This window comes from Patagioenas fasciata, chromosome 17, assembly GCF_037038585.1.
Source record: "Patagioenas fasciata isolate bPatFas1 chromosome 17, bPatFas1.hap1, whole genome shotgun sequence".
Lineage (NCBI taxonomy): Eukaryota > Metazoa > Chordata > Aves > Columbiformes > Columbidae > Patagioenas > Patagioenas fasciata.
The window spans coordinates 6,725,172-6,743,539 of record NC_092536.1 but is presented as its reverse complement, the minus strand read 5'-3'; the positions used below and the strand labels follow the sequence as shown (position 1 = coordinate 6,743,539).

The window sequence follows — 18,368 nt, the reverse complement described above, 5'->3', positions numbered from 1 at the left end:
TCAGATATGTCTTAGTAACACACAGCCTTTTTCTGTGTTGCTGGGAAGTGGAGCTGGTGGTTCCTCTTCAGCCTTTTCACCTTTAATGGACTGAGAGGAATTTAACTTGGATGGACCAACACTATCTTCTACTTAGCACTCGTATTATTACATCACTTGTCCACTGATTCAGGCTGAACCTTACAAAGCATTAGCACTTAAGTTTCTTGGCTTTGCGGATTACTGGAGAAAATGAATTGTTTCACTTTGAAACGGACATGAGGATTCCGTCCTCGTGATGGAGGAAGCTGCCAGCATAAGAGGATGGTTTCAGCATTTTCTGGCAATTGAATCACTACATACCGAGTGGCTTCCAACCTGGGAAGAGAAAGCGGAACCTTAAAAACAAACCCAAAAATCATGCTGCATTTTTTTTAATCTTAAAGAATTCAGATAACTCTCTGACTTTGAAAAAGTGAATAATGTTTGCCATCTCCTTCAGATGTCAGGCATTTATGCTGCCTTTGTTCTGGATATTTTCTATGGCTTTGAAAATAGTGCCAACATTATTACTTATTTCAACAGAAAAAAAAACCCACAACTTTAAATATAGCAGAAATGCCAGTCATTGGAGTGGGAATTAAGATTGGGACTGAACCAGCTCGCTCCCTTTTGTGACAGGTGTATATGCATAGCTCCTGCTTTGCTTCCTCTTAATTATCATTACTCAGAAAGAATTTCAAAAACCTCCTGTTGATCATGTCAAAACAACACATTTTGCAATCTGTCCGTGAGTTAAATTGTTTCTTTCTGACAGCATTATGGTAAAAGGCATTATCTGAGTTGGAGCATTTTTTTGTCTTTACTCGAGTACCAGCTCTACCTTTTACAGAACTCTGCAGAATTGTCAATGCTTGCTTTTTAATTTATGGAAATAGTTTATGTAAATAATGAGTTTTGGGGTACACAGTCGCTACTGTTAGTATGATAAAAGGGTGTAGCACCATGGTAGGTGAGCTCTGATGAGTAAAACCAGGTGGAGTTCCTTTTCTGCACTGACACATATGTTCTTTTCTGTCCCTACTGGTTTTCAAAGCTGTATTTTTCCCTTGCATCTTCTTGGCAATTTAATGTACAGCATGCTGCCATAAGTACTGTTGGTAATGCAGACGAAGGTGTATGAACAGGAACATGGAACAGAGAGCAGGTGTTTGCGGGTGTTGCAGGGAGGATGGGAGCTCCCTAGGTTGCTTTATGTGTGATGCTGATGTGTCTGGAGCTGCTGCCCGAGCTTTGGCTTTGCTGGGACAAGGAGCAGCCGTGGTGGGGGGGATGGCAGCCCCACCATGGGTTACCTGCTCCTGGCTCCCTGTGATCTGATGCGCATCCCTCAGCAGTGAGGAGCTGCCACAAGTATGAACTGACTTTTCTGTTTGCAAGGGACCCAGCAGTGAATATTTGTTGATCCGTATTTGGATACTACCGTTGCCACTATTCACCTCTGAGATGCTGCACATGGGAAACTATGGCTCTGTACCTCTTCAGTAATATAAAACCTAGTTAAATTGTGTCGAGTTCATCTATTAAGGATTTTTAGCTCTCCTGAGACTCTTCCTTTTTTAGAGAATTGTCTCAGAACAGTACCAAGAGCTCAGGCTCAAACTTCTCGGAGGTGGGCAGAATGTGGGAGCTGCGCACCTTCACCCCCGAGCGCGATGGAGCCGGTGGTACCGCGGCCCCCTGCAGCCCCTGGCCCGCCCTGCACCCCCGGGTCCTCCGGGCCGGGACCGCTGCGGGACCCGCCGCCGGGCCACGCTGCTGCCGCGGGGGCGGCACCGCCGCTGTGCGCGCCCCCTGCTGGCCTGGAGGCCCGCGCGCGGCTCGGGGGCGGGCCGGGGCGGGCCGGGGGCGGTGGCAGGACCGGGGGCTCCCGGCGGCGCGGGGGGGCGGTGCGGCGGGCTCTGCCCGCGCCCCTCTCTGCCTCCGTGCGGCGGGCGGCGCCGGCTGGGGCTCGCCCCACACTCGGCGCAGGGCGGCCGCGCACGATGTGCCCGGGAGCCGCGGCTCCCTGCGGGCCGCGGGCGTGAGCGCAGCGGCGGAGCCGCGGGTGGGCAGAGCCCCGCTCCTATGGGCCTGGCGGCGGGGTCGGCTCCTCTCCCGCGGGCGCGGCGGGGCGCGGCGCGGGCCTGGCGGCGGGACCGGGCAGCATGACCGGGGGCTGCCGCCCCGCTGCGCTCGCCGCCGGCACCCGAGCGGGACCTTGATGCTCCGCGACCCCGCTCTACAAATATGATGAAATGGCAGCCCCGGAAGAAGGTGGGTGACGCGCCGGCAGGGCCCGCGGGGGAGCCGGGCTGCCCCGGCAGCCGCGGGCGGAGCGGCGGGGCCGGCCGGGTGCCCGTCCCGATCCCCATCCCCGTCCGGGACAGCCGGGCCGCGCTCCCCGCCCCGCTCTCGCTGCGGGGCCGGCACGGCAGGCGCCGGAGGCGTCGCGAACTTTTCTTTCCCTCCGGGGGCCGTCGCTCGCCGCCCCGCCCGGGCCGCCGAGGGGCAGCGGGGCTGGGCCGGGCTCCGGGCCGCCGTGTCCGCCCGCGGGGCCTGGCGGGGTCGGGCCGGTTGTCGGGCCGTTCCCTAATATGGCTGCGGGGCTGGAGCAGCGTTCCAGCGCGGGGTCAGCGGCGGGGCCGGCGGCACCCGGTGTCCCGGGGAGGGGCCGGGGCCGCCCGTTGCCGGCTGGTGACCGGCGGCATCGCCCCCCCGCCGTGTCCGTGCGGTGGCTCCGCGGGTTCGATCCCTGGCAGGACGTTCTTCAGCGCGCTTGGCAGTGCGTTTTATTGACATTCTTTTAAGGGAAAATCTCGCAAACTGAATGTGCTGGGCTGCCCCTCCTCGGCAATGACCCCTTGCTTCTGGCAGCTGTGGACTATTATACTTTTGGTTTTCTGGTTGTATTTTTTTTTTTTTCCCTTTCTTTTGGAAAAACCTGCTTGAACCAGCAGGGCTCCTTCTTTCTTTGTAGCATGATGTGTGATACTGTGTTTTACATCAGGGAAGAAATAGAAATCATATGTGAAATGCATGAGAGCGTCTCTCGCTTGCAGTGCTAAACACTGAAATAAATGGTGCTTCAGAACGTCCTGATTGGAGTGTGTGTTGCCACTGCATCTCCGGGTAATCTGTCAGGCTTTGTGTCACTGATACCTCATCTCTTTTCCGCTGTCCTGAAGCTGTTCTTCCAATTTTTTCAAGCAGGCAATTGCTTCTAATGAGTGGAGTTCTTATTTCAAATAATTGTCTTCAGCAGGATAAATAGATGAAGGGCAAGTTTGATGGAAGTGCCTGCATTTTTCAAGCCCCTCTGTGCCTCCTTTCAAACCAGTTTTAAGATGTCTACAAGGTATAGATTTTTAAGTGTCTGTTTTTACTATTTTCAACTGAATGTGCAGTCACTCCTGTGGTTATGGCTATGGAAACCCCTCCAGGCCATGGTTACAGCAGTATCGACTGAACCACTGAAATATTATTCTTGGCTGCTGGCTGGACTCCTCGGCTCTGGAAGATTCCGTTTCGAGTGTCAGGATTCACTCTGCAGTATTGGCTCACCCACTTATGGTTAAATCACATTGTCAGTTAGTTATTTCTTTTTTCTCTGCATTATCGTCTGTGTCCAAATCAAATTGATTTTGGGCAACCCGATTTGACTGTGTAGAGGGCACAGAAGATAGCTGAATTTGTCTGAACTGTCAAGCATTTTCCTGGTCTGAGCAAAAAATGATTCCTGTTCCTGCTATGATGTGATGGAAACTATGTGCATGTTGGAATAGGTTCTGTTTTAACTGTAGTACCAATAAAATCTCAGCAGAGGTTATTTTGTCGGTGTTGCCAGCATACTCACGTGAACCAGGGGAGGTTTAGTTTGGATATTCGGGAAAGGTTCTTCACCCAGAGATGCTGGACACTGGAACAGGCTCCCCAGGGAGGTGTCACAGCTCTAAGCCTGACAGTGTTCAAGAAGAGACTGCACAACACCCTCAGATACAAGGTGTGAACTGTGGGGTTGTCCTGTGTAGGGACAGGAGTTGGACTCGATGATCCTTTAAGTCCCTTCCAACTCAGGACATTCTATGATTTCTGCTGGCCTGGGTGCCTTTGTAGTGTTGCAGTCATGTGCTTTACAGAGCAGTTTCAAGAAAATGACTCATGCAAACCGCTCGAGAAGGCACTGCTGCTCCATTTCTGAACAGGACACACAATGCGAAAGGCGGTGTAGTAGCTGCAGCGTTCCTGAAGCCATTGGCTCTTTATAGCTCTTGGTTGTTTGTGAAAGTGACTGAGCAGTGATTTGCCCGCCTTTTTCCCGTAAAAATATCCAAATATGAGAGCTGTCACTACAAAAGCTGAACATGTGTTCTGCTGTACTAGATTAGGAGTCTTACTTGATTTATTAGATTTGCACTCACCTTCTTTTGCTCTACCCGCTTTTTATTTTAAATTATTAAATGTGTAAGGTGTTTTGTTCATCGCGTGATTTTTCCTTTCACAATTGTTAAACTGTGCAGCATAGGTTCAAATGCGGTTTATTGGTCCTGTCTGTAAACCTGGAGTAAGCTCCTTTGTTTGGTGATGCTAGGAAGCAACTATCGCCTGTAGTGTGTAAGGTGTTATCTTGCCTCCAGCTAATGAAAAAAAAAGTTCGCATGCGACTGATCTGTCAGAAACCATGTAGATCTTTCTAAGCTTAGAAAATTACTATTGTTTACTAAGTTTTTCCGCAAGCAGCAGAACTAATAAAGACTCTTTCCTTGTGGTCTTCCCCGCCTCGCCTCTGGCTCCGTTTCCCTGCAGGGTCCCGGGTGTCTCTGCCTGGCAGGTGGCTGCTCCGAGCGCGGTGCTGGTGGAACATGGTGGAACACGGTTCTCCGCAGATGGTCAGCGAGGGGGGAGCCAGGCTGCAATTCCAGCGGGTATCCCGTGGGTTAGGGTGAGCACAGCTGCACTGCCAGGCTCTTGGGACGATGCATTAAATTATGCGTGATCTGGATACAGATGCGGCTGGTGCGTTATATTGATTATATTCTTTGAAAAAGCATAAAGTTAGTCGTGTTAATATGTTCAGTGGCTCAGGCTGCAGGAATTGCATCTCTTTCCATTCGGTCCCTTATCGCAGCTTCTCTCTGAAGGTGTCAGGGTTTGCTGGGGGGGTGGGTGAGCTGTGTTCCTGTCCTCGGGGGGCTCCCTGGCACATGAAATGAGCCGTTCTGCTGCTCTTTGCTGGGTCTCGTCGCCCCGGCCTCACCTCGGGTGCTCTGATCCATCATCAGCTGGGATTTGCTGCAGCCTCTCGGCTGAGGGAAGGAGAGCGTGGCTGGGCTGGTGCTGTGGTCTTGGTTGCTACTGCAGGCTCTTTTATCCATTAATAATAATAATAAGCCACTATACTTGGGATCACGTAAAGGGATGCTGGAGGTCAAGTGAGAGAGCACTCCTTTCAAAATTATTAAAGCCAGCATGTTGAAAAAAAGTGGTGTTTCAAGTTTATTGAATGTACCTTGTTTGTTATGCAGGAGCAATGTTGTCAATTTTGTGTGTTTAAGAAGCCTGATAGCAGAGAGTGTTTTAGATACTAAAAAAAAAAAAAATGCATCTAGGAATCATTTGCTACTAAGCTTTTATGACTAAATGCTTGACAAAACCCGAAATCACTGGCTGTGCCAGATTTCATGAAGGATTCAATAAATAATTAGTAACAACACAGTGATGAACTGCAATATCCCTTTGTTACTGACATGCAAAAGTTATGTATATTTACCAAGAGCATTTAATTCGTGTGTACTAACTCTGCTATGAACAAATACCTTTTTCAGTTTTCCTGCAGTACAGTAAGTATTCTCTAAGTAAATTAATGCAAATATCATTATATTTCTGCCATAACTTACTCTTTGAGCTCTGTATTGGTTTTTTGAAGTCTGAACCTATAGTATTATGATATGCTTAAGTGCTCCGTTAGGATTTTAAATGCGCGCCCAAGAACGTAACAGCGCATTCCATCTTGGTCACTGTCATTTTTAAAAAGCATAACAGCAGGGTCCAGAAACTCAGACTCTTTGTTTCCTTTTGGCCTGTAAGTGTGCACCACAATTCATGGCTCTGTCTCTTGATGCTGTGCTTTAACTTGGGCGCGCACATCCAATTCTGCGGGGATGGAGAGGAACTGTTTGCTGTGCAATCAGGTGGGGTCTGAATGAGCCCGAACACCTTCTGTGAGACAAGGCTCTATCAGTTTCTGTAAAACAATGGGAAATCTCTTCATGACCTGGCTCACGCTGCTGGGAAGATGCAGTGAATGCAACCTGGATTGTATTAAGAAATGTCGGGTCGTAGAGCTTCCCTGGGGAATGGAATTGGCTGATTTCTGGGCGGTTGCTGATGTAAAGTGACCTTTTCCCCTGTGTTGTGTGGGGAAATGAGTTGTGCTACAGAAGGGCTGAGAAATGCTTGCAAGGCAATGATAATTTCTGCAAAGAAGCATGAGCTTAGTTGACCCTTGGGCTCCTTTCTCTACAGATCAGTAGGTTATGAGCAATAGTGGCTTCGGTTGCATCGGGATTTACCAGTGTGGCAAGTGCTCTGATTTTTAAAGCTGGAAAATCAAGCCTGCTTTGCAGAATTTTGCTCATACTAGGTGAAAATAAGCAGATTGTGGGGTTTTTTGTTGGTGCGTTTTTGTGTTCTGTTCTCACCCCTTGTTCCCCATCACCGCTTCTTCCCCCCAGTTGTAAAACTGGCCATTATCAGAGAGCACTTAAAAGCGTTCACAGTAAGCCTTCCTATCCCGTGTCTCTTAAGAGGCTTTTAGAATCTAAATCTAGCTTCTTATATGCTTAAATAAACAAAAATGGCTAGTACTCCTGACCTGTTAAATATTGTAGATCTTTTCCATTTAAGGCCATCCAGTACTTGGCTCTGGAATGATGTTATGCCTGAATTCATAGCGATCTGAGCTGGTATCTGTGTCAGCAGCGTGATGGAGCTCTGTCCTGCTTTCCTCTTGCAGTGACCCGGGAAAAGAAACTGCTTCTCAAGCTGTCAGGTCTAAGGAGATGTAGGTTCTGTGGCTGAACCAGCTACCAACAACAGGAGTTGGCTTTTTGGGCTTCTCAGGGTGAATGTTGATCTCCATACATGCACAAGCTGTGACTGCAGGGGATCAGCTTACTAAAGATTTCTGAAGGTTGTGGCCTTCTGGGGAATCTTTTGTAAGAGACTTCTCATTTTATGAGATTCTGTTGAAGTTTAATCTGTTTCTTCAACAGAACCACTTGAATGTGTTATAGCAAATTCCTTGCTGTCTCCAAAAGGAGACGTGCCCCAGATTGTCGTGGTTGTCTATAACAAATTACGTTGTCAGATGAATTCCTTACTGTCCTAGGGACGCTTGTTCTGTCCAAATTTACTTGGGTACTAAAAAAAACAAATCTGGCTGGATTTTTGAACAGTTTTGTTCGCTGATCGATTTATATCCACTGGAAATCCAAAGTAGCTCAAACAGGGTGGATGTGTAATGCATCTCGGTATTTTCTGTGATTGCTGATGTGATAATCAAACTGCGTGCAGCAGAGGCAGTTGCATGTACAGCTAAGGTAGGCTCCTGGGTTGTTTACAGAACTTTCTGCATTTTGAAGTGGTTACTTTATTCCTGTTATTTATCACCTCCAACCTCCCCCACTCAACCCCAGCATTGCACCAGGGCTGTCTCAGCTGGATGAGGAAAGAAGTAGCTCGAGGCAAACAAGCAAACACAGGGGAAGGGAATTACACATTGCTTGAAAAGGCAGGAAATGATAAACACCAAAGTTTAACAATTAGTGCAGTCTGGAGAGTTACTCTGTGTAGTAGGTTGTCTGATGTGAAATAATGCGTTAGAGGGAATTTTTCCTAGGGGAAATTAGAGTGGAAGATGCAGGTGGACTGTATGTCTCTGTCTCATTGAGAAGGGAGGACTTCTGAGACACAATTAAAATTGTTTCCAATTATTCGCACAACAGACAGTGAATGGATACGTGTGACAGTTGAGTGACAAGTGTATACACAGGCTAGAGCCGGCAGGCTGAGTGAATTTGGTTTCCCGACTTAAACTTTTGTTATAAGCTGAATTCATAGTGGTTGTGATTGGGCGTGAAGATGAATCTGCCATTCCTGATGCTGATTTCTTTGTTTTCCCTGCGTCCTGCTGTGTGTAGCAACCTCTCACTACCCCGACGAGGTTGTGGTCCCTGGTGTCTGTGCGGCTGCGGTGACGGGCGGTGGGACAGGGGGTCAATGGCTTCTGGTGGGGCAGGACAACAGTCTGGTCAGTCTTTGCACAGAACCTTTGGCCACATGAGTCAGTCTCCTGTTTGCTTGGAGTGTCTAAACCCTTGAGGCTTAAAAGACTGATGACCTGCCAGGTACAACATTTATTTCTTAGATAGGTTAATAGATTTTCTAGTTTTAACCTTAATCTTATCCTGTTAATCATCTCAGCATTGACCGATTAATGTTTTGGTTCCAATAAGCAGCTAAAACTAGGGTTCACCCCATTATAGATATTCACGTTAGCTACATTAACCTGTACCCTCTTTGTAGACTTGTGTTTCACTGCAGCGTAAGTGACCCCAGGTCCTGCAGGTATTGCCAGAGGCATTATTAGCAAGATTATTAGAATCTTTATGATCCTGCTGGTGGTTGACCTGTCCACTTCTGTGCAAAATCTGGGGCTTCTGTAATAAATTCTGGGAAACCTGGACCCTGCTCCAAGATAAACTATGCTATGTACACAGATGTACTGGTTTGTCCCTTTGGAGCCAGAGTATGTCTAGTGCCACTTGATACAAGTGTCAAAACAATAATTATCTTAATGTCAAGCTGTATCCCAGTTTTGTCTGGTCTCTGGCAATCAGTGATGGTAAACAAGGACGTGTCCCCCTCACCTGCTGCTGTTTGACTTCACCGTGTCCCGTTGAATCCATTTGACAAACGCAGATTCCACTGGAACCCAAGCATTTTTTTCGCCTGATAGTTATTTTAATTGGGAAATAATGTTTTCATTTGAACAGCATTGACTCCTTTGAGGTGTTCAGCCCAGACTTGTTAGGCAGTCTGGATGCAGATAGCACTGAAGCTCTTGACTTGTACAAATGAACACTTAAAGCTGCATTAAAATCACTTGTCCCTGAGTCACCTGAACCTGCTTAAGTGGTTCTTACCCAGGATTTATAGGCTACGGCCCTACACCGAGTTTTTCTCTGTTGTGCCTCTATCCGAAGGGGGAGGTCTGAGGTGCTGGGGCTCACGACCTGGCTTTGTCACGGACCGAGTTCGGAAGGGTTTTCATTTCTGTGCGTCTCATCTCTCAGTCGGGAGGGAGGGAGCCCTCCCCTGCTCAGACCCTTTTCTGCGCTGCCATGGAGACATCACCGCTGGCCATCGAACCGCTGAGATGGCGGCTCCTGCTGCTGCGGCTCCTGCCGCTCTGCTGCCGTCAGCACTTTCCTGCTTTGGATCCTGCTTTGATGAATTCTGCCTCCTCTGAGCTTGTAGCACAGTGCCTGGTGCCTTTCTGGGCATGTAGTTGTGGGATGTAATGCTTTGTGGCCCAACAGAAGCTGTCTCTTTTACTTTGATACCTTTTAATCATTGAAACGCAGCATTTTGAGCTGTTTCTGCCACCTGGTTTTTGCATGCACCTTCTCCTGGCTCTCACTTGGTGTGCGACAAGGCAGGAGATGTGCACTCTACCCAGAGCAGTGGTGTGTGCGTGGGATCCAGCTGCGAGAGGGTGACCCGTCAGATTGGAGTACACGCAGTTCAAGTGCGACCGGGGACCTGCTGTGATCCCTGTGCATGAAACGTGAAGCTTTCTGCAACAGGCAGAGTCCTGTGGGTTCTGCGAAAGGTGCCTCCTTTGTCAGAAATGTATTCTCTTAGCTGTAGTGAAGAACACGCTCATCAGGCAGCACATCTGTGGAAAGAATTTAAAGGGCATTTACTTACTGGCTGTCAAATTAGAATCAATTTGTTGTAGTTTATGTGCTCACCAGAAAGTGCACTAAGGGAGATAGTCTAAAATACCGAGGACTGCTGCTGTGTAGCAAAGAGCACGTGAGGAATTCGAGGGAGCAGCAGAGGGGCTGTGTGAGCACTTTGACCTGTGTCAAAGCCAGGAGAGGATGGTGATCCTGCCAGCTTTGTGAATAGTGAACTGTGAACATGGAAAATATCACCGAAAAGCTGGCTTCTTGCAGACCAGCTTCAGAATAAGCAGATATAGGCTACTGGCAGCAGTGTAGGGTGTTCATTTCTCAGGGGTGGTGCGTGGGTGCCAGAAGGGCCAGCACAGCTGTTTGTGGAGCTGTTACCGTTGGTCACATCACTGAACCAGACACAGATTTTGTGCGTGTGCTCGTGTGTTCGTGTGACCTGCGTCAGCTCCCGGTACAGCAGGAGAGCAGGAACACCTTCCTTACAGTAAAGTGTGCCTTGTGTTACCTAGAAAAATGCTCTAATGCTTCTCAGTATGTTAGTCGCTTGCATATTTGAGTTTGGCTGTGGGAGATGGTTCGTAATGGAGCCGGCAGCCTGGTGCTGACTGCACTATGTGATGTCCCTCATGTACCTGCTGTTTGCTGCATAAAGTCTTTCCTTACCATGAGATTCCCTGCACCAGGATTAACTTCTGATTTAGTCCTGTGTCTCTCGGGTACTGGAACTGCTTGTTGTCCCCGGCTGCTTTGTTCTGCTCTCGAGATGAGCTGTGCTGGAGGAGACCAAAGGGGCTGCAGCTTTGTCTGCTTGTTGTTTGATGCATTTCATTCCTTTCTCTCCGCATCCCCGAGCGGGCTGTGCACTGTGCTGGATGTTACTCCTGCACCTCCTGTCCCTGCTCTTCTGCCTCAGGCGGGAGAAGCGGCAGGAGCCAGAGCCGTTGTAGCGTTGCCACAGCTTGGTTGTAGTGAAAGTGCGTGAAAATAGCAAAGGGGACACAAATTTGTTCTTAATTTGTACAAGGAAGTTGCCTCCAGATCCCCTTCATTTGTCTCATAGGTGGTAGAGGAAGAAACTCGTATTAAAAGAAGGAAAACTGCAAAAAATCTAATGATCTTCTTACAACATGAAGACGTGCTACTGACAGCACTCAACCACTGAACTACTAATTAAAGCCATATTTTAATGATATTTAAAGTTTTTAAATATGGCTTTGAAAACACAGAAGTCAAAAATAGGAATCAGGAAAAGAAATTTTAAAAACTACGTTCTTATGTTTTCAGGGCAATATTTATTTAATATTGTTTCCAACTCAAGGGTAGTTTCCAAGCTGTAACGGGTAGAGTTAGAGCTTGTTACTTAACTGTCTTAGATTTTATTGAACTGACTTTACCAGGTTTTTCGAATAGCACCTGTAGTTTATTTTCCTCATGGTTACATCATACTTACTCTTTGTGCCTTGTGTTGTTCTGTCCAGATCAATATTCAGGTTTTAGAAGGGGAGCAGCAAGTTTCCTTCTTTCTCAGCTGTACCAGCTAGCATATACTAATACATAGTTTTTGTCAGCTACCCTATTCTAAAAATATATATATAATTTAAGCATGGCTTTAACTCAACAACAACTCGAAATCTGGAAACTCTTCAGAACTGGCCTTGCGTGCCGCACCGCTGGGTCGTGCCCGGCCTCGGGAGGCCCTTGTGCTGGCTGCTGTCTTTGGTGGAGGTGCTCACACTTCTCTGGGCTGCCAGGCTCCTCATCGGCGTGACCAAGTTCGTATTGCTTGCCACTGAATTGCAGCCGCTGCAAGGTGGCATTTGGGCATTGCTATAGAGCTCTGGGGCACTGTGGGCAGACCCTGGTGCTTATCTGTACCATTTACCTGCCGCAGTTACCATGAAGCTGCTGCGTGAGCGGCGGGTTCATAGGATCCTGGGGCTGTCACCATCGCGTCTTCAGGGCATCTGCAGACAGCCCTGCCTGTCCCCTGAATGTGGCTTTTACCCACACGAGGTCCTGATGGCTGGGTGAAGTGCTGAGTGGTTCATCATTTTAATTCTCACTGTTTCCTTTCAGCTTCTGGCACCTCTAGTGTTCATGAGACAATTCCATCTTTGTTTCAGGGTCACGGTTTAATGTGTGGCGGCTGGTGACACTGCTTGCGAGCGGAGCTTGTGAAGTCTGAATTGGTTTGCTCGCATCTGCGTGAAGAACTGAAGCCAAAAGCCTCTCCTTCTAGAGGATTAGAATCACATCATTACTGGAGGCAGTTCAGAGAAGAGTGAAAAAAGTGATTAGGGGCCTAGAGGGACCGATGTATGAGGAAAGATCAAAGGGGCTAAATTTGTATCATTTGGATAACTGACAGTGAATGGGGAGCATGAAAGTCTGATTATTGAATGTGTATAACCAGGGAAGGGTCCAGGAGAAATTACTCAGGATGGGATGCTGGGGGAAATAGGATTGCATTAGTAAGGGGGAAGCAGCTGTTAAATAGGGAAATTTCCCAACAACAAGATATGTTAGGGTATTTAATTGTGTCTTGCTATAAACCAAATGACTTAAGCTGCTGCTTTTTCATTTACTGATGATCAGACATGCAATGTCCCAAATAGAGGTAGAAGTATAAAGCCAAGACTGGTACAAAAAATGACTCAGTGGCTGTGTGTATCTCTGGGCTTGGTGGCCACGTCTGCAGGGTCTGGTGTCAGATTCGGGTGGAAGGGAGAACACTGTGAGAAACAGACCTTCCCTGGCTTTTTCATCAGGATTAACAGAACAGAGGAGGTCACCTGTCTGTACAGTTTGTCCTTCTGCAGTTATCTGGGATTTCAAAAACTAATTACTGCACAGGGTCATGAGTTGTGTCACTTTGATTCAGAAGTTTGGACTACAGCCTAGATACTAAATTGGGATCTAGGACATCAGAATTAGCAATTGCAGAGATTAGTGATATTTTAGATGATGTTTCCTGGATGCTGCTTTAAAGTATGCTTTTTGCTACACATTTGTGTTCTTGCATCTCAACAGCAGTTTTATATTGATACCTCTCCTGCTGAATCACTTTGTGAACAACTTGAAATGAGCCCGGGCTTCTGTATGAGCTGATTGTTTGTCTTTTCTACTAATAAATACAAAACACATTTTGGAAATTCTAGACCTAAGTTCCAGCTGAAACTTTGCCTTCAAGCTACTATCGGTTTCAGCTGAAGTGGTGGCTGGATTGGGGTCTTTTGGGTTGTCTGGAAAGTTTTCTTTCCCAGCTGGTTGTAGCACCAAAGCCTGGGAGCGGGGTCGTGTGCCATCGCTACCTCTGTGTTTTCTACCCCAGTGCTCATTTAAAGCAAATCTTTTGCATTACTCTGAGCATATCTTTGCCAGTATAAACTGTCGTACCAATCTATTTTTTCCTGTCTAGCTGGGAATAATAAATCTCCAGTTTGAGGGGATTACAACTGCTCTGGACAAGTACGTTTCATGTGACCAGTAAAACAGGATTAAGCCTCCGAGGAGTTGAGTGGAACAGTGAGCTGATGATTACGGGTGTGTGAGCCCATGTACGCGCGTGTTCGGACCAGCGTGATGTGTCGGTACCTTCTCGAGTGGTGGTGCTGTTTGTGTTTAAAAGCAATGGGGACAGCGTATTCATTTGCTGTTGTGTATTTCAGAGCAGAGGTTTATTGATTCAAGTGCCTGAAATCGTGAGGCTTTGAAGCAGAATTTCCTTTGGGAACAGTCATGTGAAAGGGCAAAGGGGGGGATGATTACAATTTAAACCTTCAGACCCTGCCGAATTACTTTTGCATTGTTTTAAATGAGACTGTATTGTGGAGAGCTACCCACATCTCTGTTTAACTATTGCATCCCCGTCTGGGGCAGGTTATTGATACAAGGGGGGTTGAAATGCTGTGTGTGGCTGTTGGGAGCCGGAGTTTGCCGTGCAGAGATGTTCCTGTTGGGCTTGCAGTGGCTCTTGGCTGCCGTTCCACCAGATCACTATACCAGATCTCCCAGTTGTTTGTGAAACGCACAGTCACAAAATTACACGCCAACATCGTTTGATATGCCGCTTTTCTAAGCTTTCCATCTCCCCAAAGGAACATCGGTTGTGTGAGAAGTCTGCCTAGTAACTAAGTTTGTATACTAATGTAGGATGGCAGTGAGTGTCCAGCTAGCGAGGAGGCAGCCTTCTCATGCTGAGTGGGTTTTTCCACACAGTAAATTATTCAGGTTTTCTGTTAAAAGTGTTAGATGTGTGGTGGCGTGGTGTTCTTTTGTTTGGTTGTTGGGTTGGTTCGTTTGTTTTTTCATGGAAAGACTTCTAACACAATGTCAGAATGCAAATACCAAGATGGTCCTCAAAATAATTTTGTCCTAGTCAGGCTTAAGAGGCTCCAGGTTCAGAGCAGTTTTCCTGAAGAGATTGTTGGAGGATTTTCTGATCTACTAATGTACGTTTGACTTATTTTCTGATTGCAGACTCTCTTGTGGGAAAACTGTCATATGGTCTGAGATTGGATGCGTGTTTGCAGTTTTTCCACAGCAGCATAAATGTGCAGAATCTGTATTCAGTCCCATTGAGGAATAACTCTAGCGCATTTCTTATCAAATGATAATTATAATTTTTGTGTTACATATAAAATTGGAACATCTGATAGTGAATGTTCTATGAGATATTTATAACAACTCTCCATATTATTTTCAGGCTATGGGGATCTGAGTTGATTCCTCACAGATCCTTGTCTTCCCCATATTTTTATGCACTGGGATTGATCAGGAAAAGCTTGCGGAATTGTGCATTTCTGAATATGTTGGTTGAGAGCTGTCTTGTGGCAGTGAATCACTTCTGGTGCTGCTGCAGACCTTACTGCACAATGTCATTAATAGACAATGGCTTTAAAGCCAAGCAAAGGTTTTACAACGTGCAATCTTATTACTCTGTTATTTATGTTGTACTTGCTAGCAAACTATGGTTTCTGCTTTCTTCTGCAAAATAAAAGGAATTGCGTTAAAGAAGAGCAGGTTGTTCTCCTCAGTACCATGAAGGTGAGCACTGTGAACAGATGGTGACGCTGATACCCGAGCACGGAGCCGTTTGCTCAGTGACCCGCTGCTGAGAAATCGCAGAATCATAGAATGTCCTGAGGAGATAGGCCTGTACTTCACAGAACTGGTGTAAGTGTAGGCGGAAAGGGGAGTTCATTAGCAGAAAGGGGAATTCGTTAGCGAGCGCTTGCCTTTTGTGTTGGGAGAGCTGCAAGCACGCAGCTCTGCTTCTGAACGCTGCTCTTTCCTCCCAGAGATGCTCGGGGGAATAGCTCCGCTCAGAAGAATTCTGTCGTTTAAAGGATGAACTAGGAGGTAATTGCTTATGCCACCGGGTCACTTAGTATTGATGGGTGCTGCTTCAGGACTCTTATATGTGTATAAGTCCTCGGTGGTTGAGAATTGACTTAAATCCCGCAAGCTTTGTTGTGGGTGTTAGGCGCCTGTGTGTTCATCTTATCTAAAGCAGATTTCTAGGAAAGCAGATTTCCAGGACAGATTGAGTTGTGCTCTTTGATCCTATCATGGGTGGTTGAGAGTGGTAATTGTAGGATTTCCTTTGGAAATACAGGGATTTGTGCCTGCTGCCGTACAGTTACTGGTTAAACAGAGCAGCTATGGGTTGCTGTGCGTGTGCCTGCCCATCAGAGAATGCTAAAAATGTGAAAAAATTAACACTAAACCAGTAAAATTGGCTGTTAAAATCTGAGTGTGCGTAAATACCTGGAAAGCTGCAGATAATGAGTAGACAATGGCTGTGCAGTGCTGGTTGTACTAGAATGAGTATTTCAGTGGGGTCTTTGTCCTCATTCATACTTTCTTGACTTGGTAGATTTCCTGTATTTTTCACTTACAATTATGTGCAGAATTCTGCTGTGCTGGACATTGCCTGTTCTGCTGAGTGAATAGTGTTTAATGTCAATGACTGGGGACTTTAGATACTACAGACAGTAACAGTTTTTCTGCTATTGTTCATTTTGGATGCCAGGAAGAACACGTGTAATTAAACAAAGTGGGTGTCTTTGCCAGAGCTGCAGACACCGTACTTGAGGCAGTTGCAGCAGAACTGGGAAACTGATGTGGAATTCTAATAAAACTGCACGCAGGGACTTGTTCTCACAGTTGTTTGTCCGCTGGGCTGCAGCGGGTGTGCGGGGTCTGCTGTGGGTTTGGGGGTCTGCGGCACGTTTGGGGGTTTGTGGTAGGTTTGGGGGTTCGTGGCAGGTCTAGGGGTCTAGGACAGATTTGCTGCAGTGCTGGGGACAGCTTGTGTCTCTGGCAGCTGGGGACAGGCTTGGAGACAGGACAGTGGACGCAGCTTTGTGAAGCCAGGAGCCCACAGGGAGCGTTCCAAATTAAGAGAAGCAGATTTGTAGTTCATATTGTCAGTCATGTTTATTTTTCCCCAAATATACTTACCTTCCCGTTTACCAAGGCCAATAAGTCAGGTTCCTGTGCCGAGTGTCTCTGCTCGCTGTACATTTTAGAGCGGGAGGATGGGACTGACTGCTTTGGCTTGATGCATTTTTATTTTGCCCCGTGCTACAGCTGATGCAGCTGGTAGGGTACTGGGAACTGGGGTGGGGCTCCAGTTTGAGCTGGATGAGCCCAGCCTGGTGCTGGTGGTGGGTGCCAGCCTGGGCAGCCACGGTGAGGGGGTGTCGGGCAGCACTGAAGCAGTTTCAGAACCCTTGGGGGTGCACATGGCGTGGCTGCTGGGTCTGCACGTTCTTATCTGAGCGTGGTGTTGGGGAGGGTGAACAGGCTGTCTTCATCGCCTCTTCCCTCTGGACTCTGCTCGTTAATCTGCTCAGACCCATCCGAGTGTCTCGAGGCGTGTTGGACTATCGTTAGCTGTGAGTGAACAGCTGCTGACCCAGTATTGACACAGGGATAAATTATTCAGTGTGTCTTATTTGGGAATTCAAAGGCTTCGTGATGAAACCTGCAGAACTATATTATGTCTCTGACATTCTGAGATTTCATTATTTTGCCATCAATTATTCACTAAGCCTTCTTGTTCAACTCCTGGCACCCTGATGGACTTGCAGGCTGGTGGCAAGCAGCAGACGGTACTTTTCTGCACTTTGTTCTCGTGGCTTTTTCTTGGTACCTTGTGGAGGAAATTTTCCTCTTGCTTACTGTCTTAAACCTCTTCCCCGAAGTTATTCAAATTTTTATAGTTCACATAAAGTGAAGAGGCCGCAGCTATCCCTATTGTCTGGAGGTTTCCTCAGCAAACTCTAATTATTACTAACTTTCCCCTTCCTTAGAGGTGCATTTTAGTTTTCACTATGGCTGCATTTATCTTGGAAGAACTCACAGTGAAACAACAACATACCGTTTCGCAGAAAATCTCCTGTGGAAATGCCCAAATAGAGGCCAGTGGAAGAGGAAGTTGCAAGAGGTGTTTAACGAAGGGTTTGTCCTCAGGAGCACTGCCCATGAGGCTAACAAAGGGTTACAACGCCGAGCACTGGGATGGACGCTCATTCTGTGTTGGCCCTCCTCCGAAGGCACAAGGGGATCAGTCTGTAGGTTATTCATTTCATGGCTGTTGTGAGCAGCAGTGTGGAACCTCTGGGGATCATGGTGCACAGTAACTCTTCGTGCTGGTTCCCACTGTCTCGGGTCAGTGCTGATGTGTGCCAGAAGGAATCCTTAGCCATTTGCCCTTAGCATGGCTCCGTATGATGGATTTTACAGTGCATTAGAGCACAAAAATTGCTATTTTTGGACTTATCTGTTGCAGCCCCACTGAAGAATGACACCTATTCTGGAGTCAGTCCATATACTGTTCTAAGAACAAAAGAGAGAAGTGGTAAGGCAACTAAAATGAAGCAGCTGTTTAGCAGGGAAATAATATACAATTGGCCAGTTTGATGGTACCTCTTGACCCTTTCAGGGCTACTCAATAAAGCTGGCAGTTCCCATAGCAACTACTAAATTGGTGCTTCAGAGATCTGTGATAAAGGAGGTGAGTCATTATAAGTAAACACAGTGTTGCTGTTTCTCCCCTTTGCATTACAGGAGTAATGATCTGGCAAACTTGCTAAATGCGACACCCCTCCTGCAGAATTTTTCCCACGTTCACCTTGGCCAAAGAGATTTATATATTTAGTACTTTTGCAAATTTGATTTTTCCCCTTTCCCCCATCATCAACTTTCTCCCTCTTGGCAGGTGGTGCTGAGTGAACGCAGAGGGGGCCGGGCTGGGACTGGGATCCGGGGGCACCTGCCTGGGTGTGAATATGTGACAAGTCACCATTATCCTGCACCTGTACTACTCTGTATTTCATCTTTTGTCTTCTGTTGGCTCTT

At 47.2% G+C, this 18,368-nt stretch overlaps 1 protein-coding gene across 3 annotated transcripts in view; it reads left to right on the top strand.

The window, feature by feature from the left end:
• The window catches only part of TTC28 (tetratricopeptide repeat domain 28), a 99,985-nt gene that overhangs the window by 24,523 nt on the left and 57,094 nt on the right, over nt 1-18,368 (top strand). The window contains exon 1 of one of the 3 annotated variants that reach the window (XM_065851591.2): nt 1,987-2,295. The exons of the other annotated variants lie outside the window; for them this stretch is intronic. Coding sequence (XP_065707663.1) covers nt 2,269-2,295 — 27 coding nt within the window. The 5' untranslated portion in view covers nt 1,987-2,268. Of the gene's footprint in view, nt 1-1,986; nt 2,296-18,368 lie in introns of those variants that run through there. 3 annotated transcript variants of the gene reach the window in all.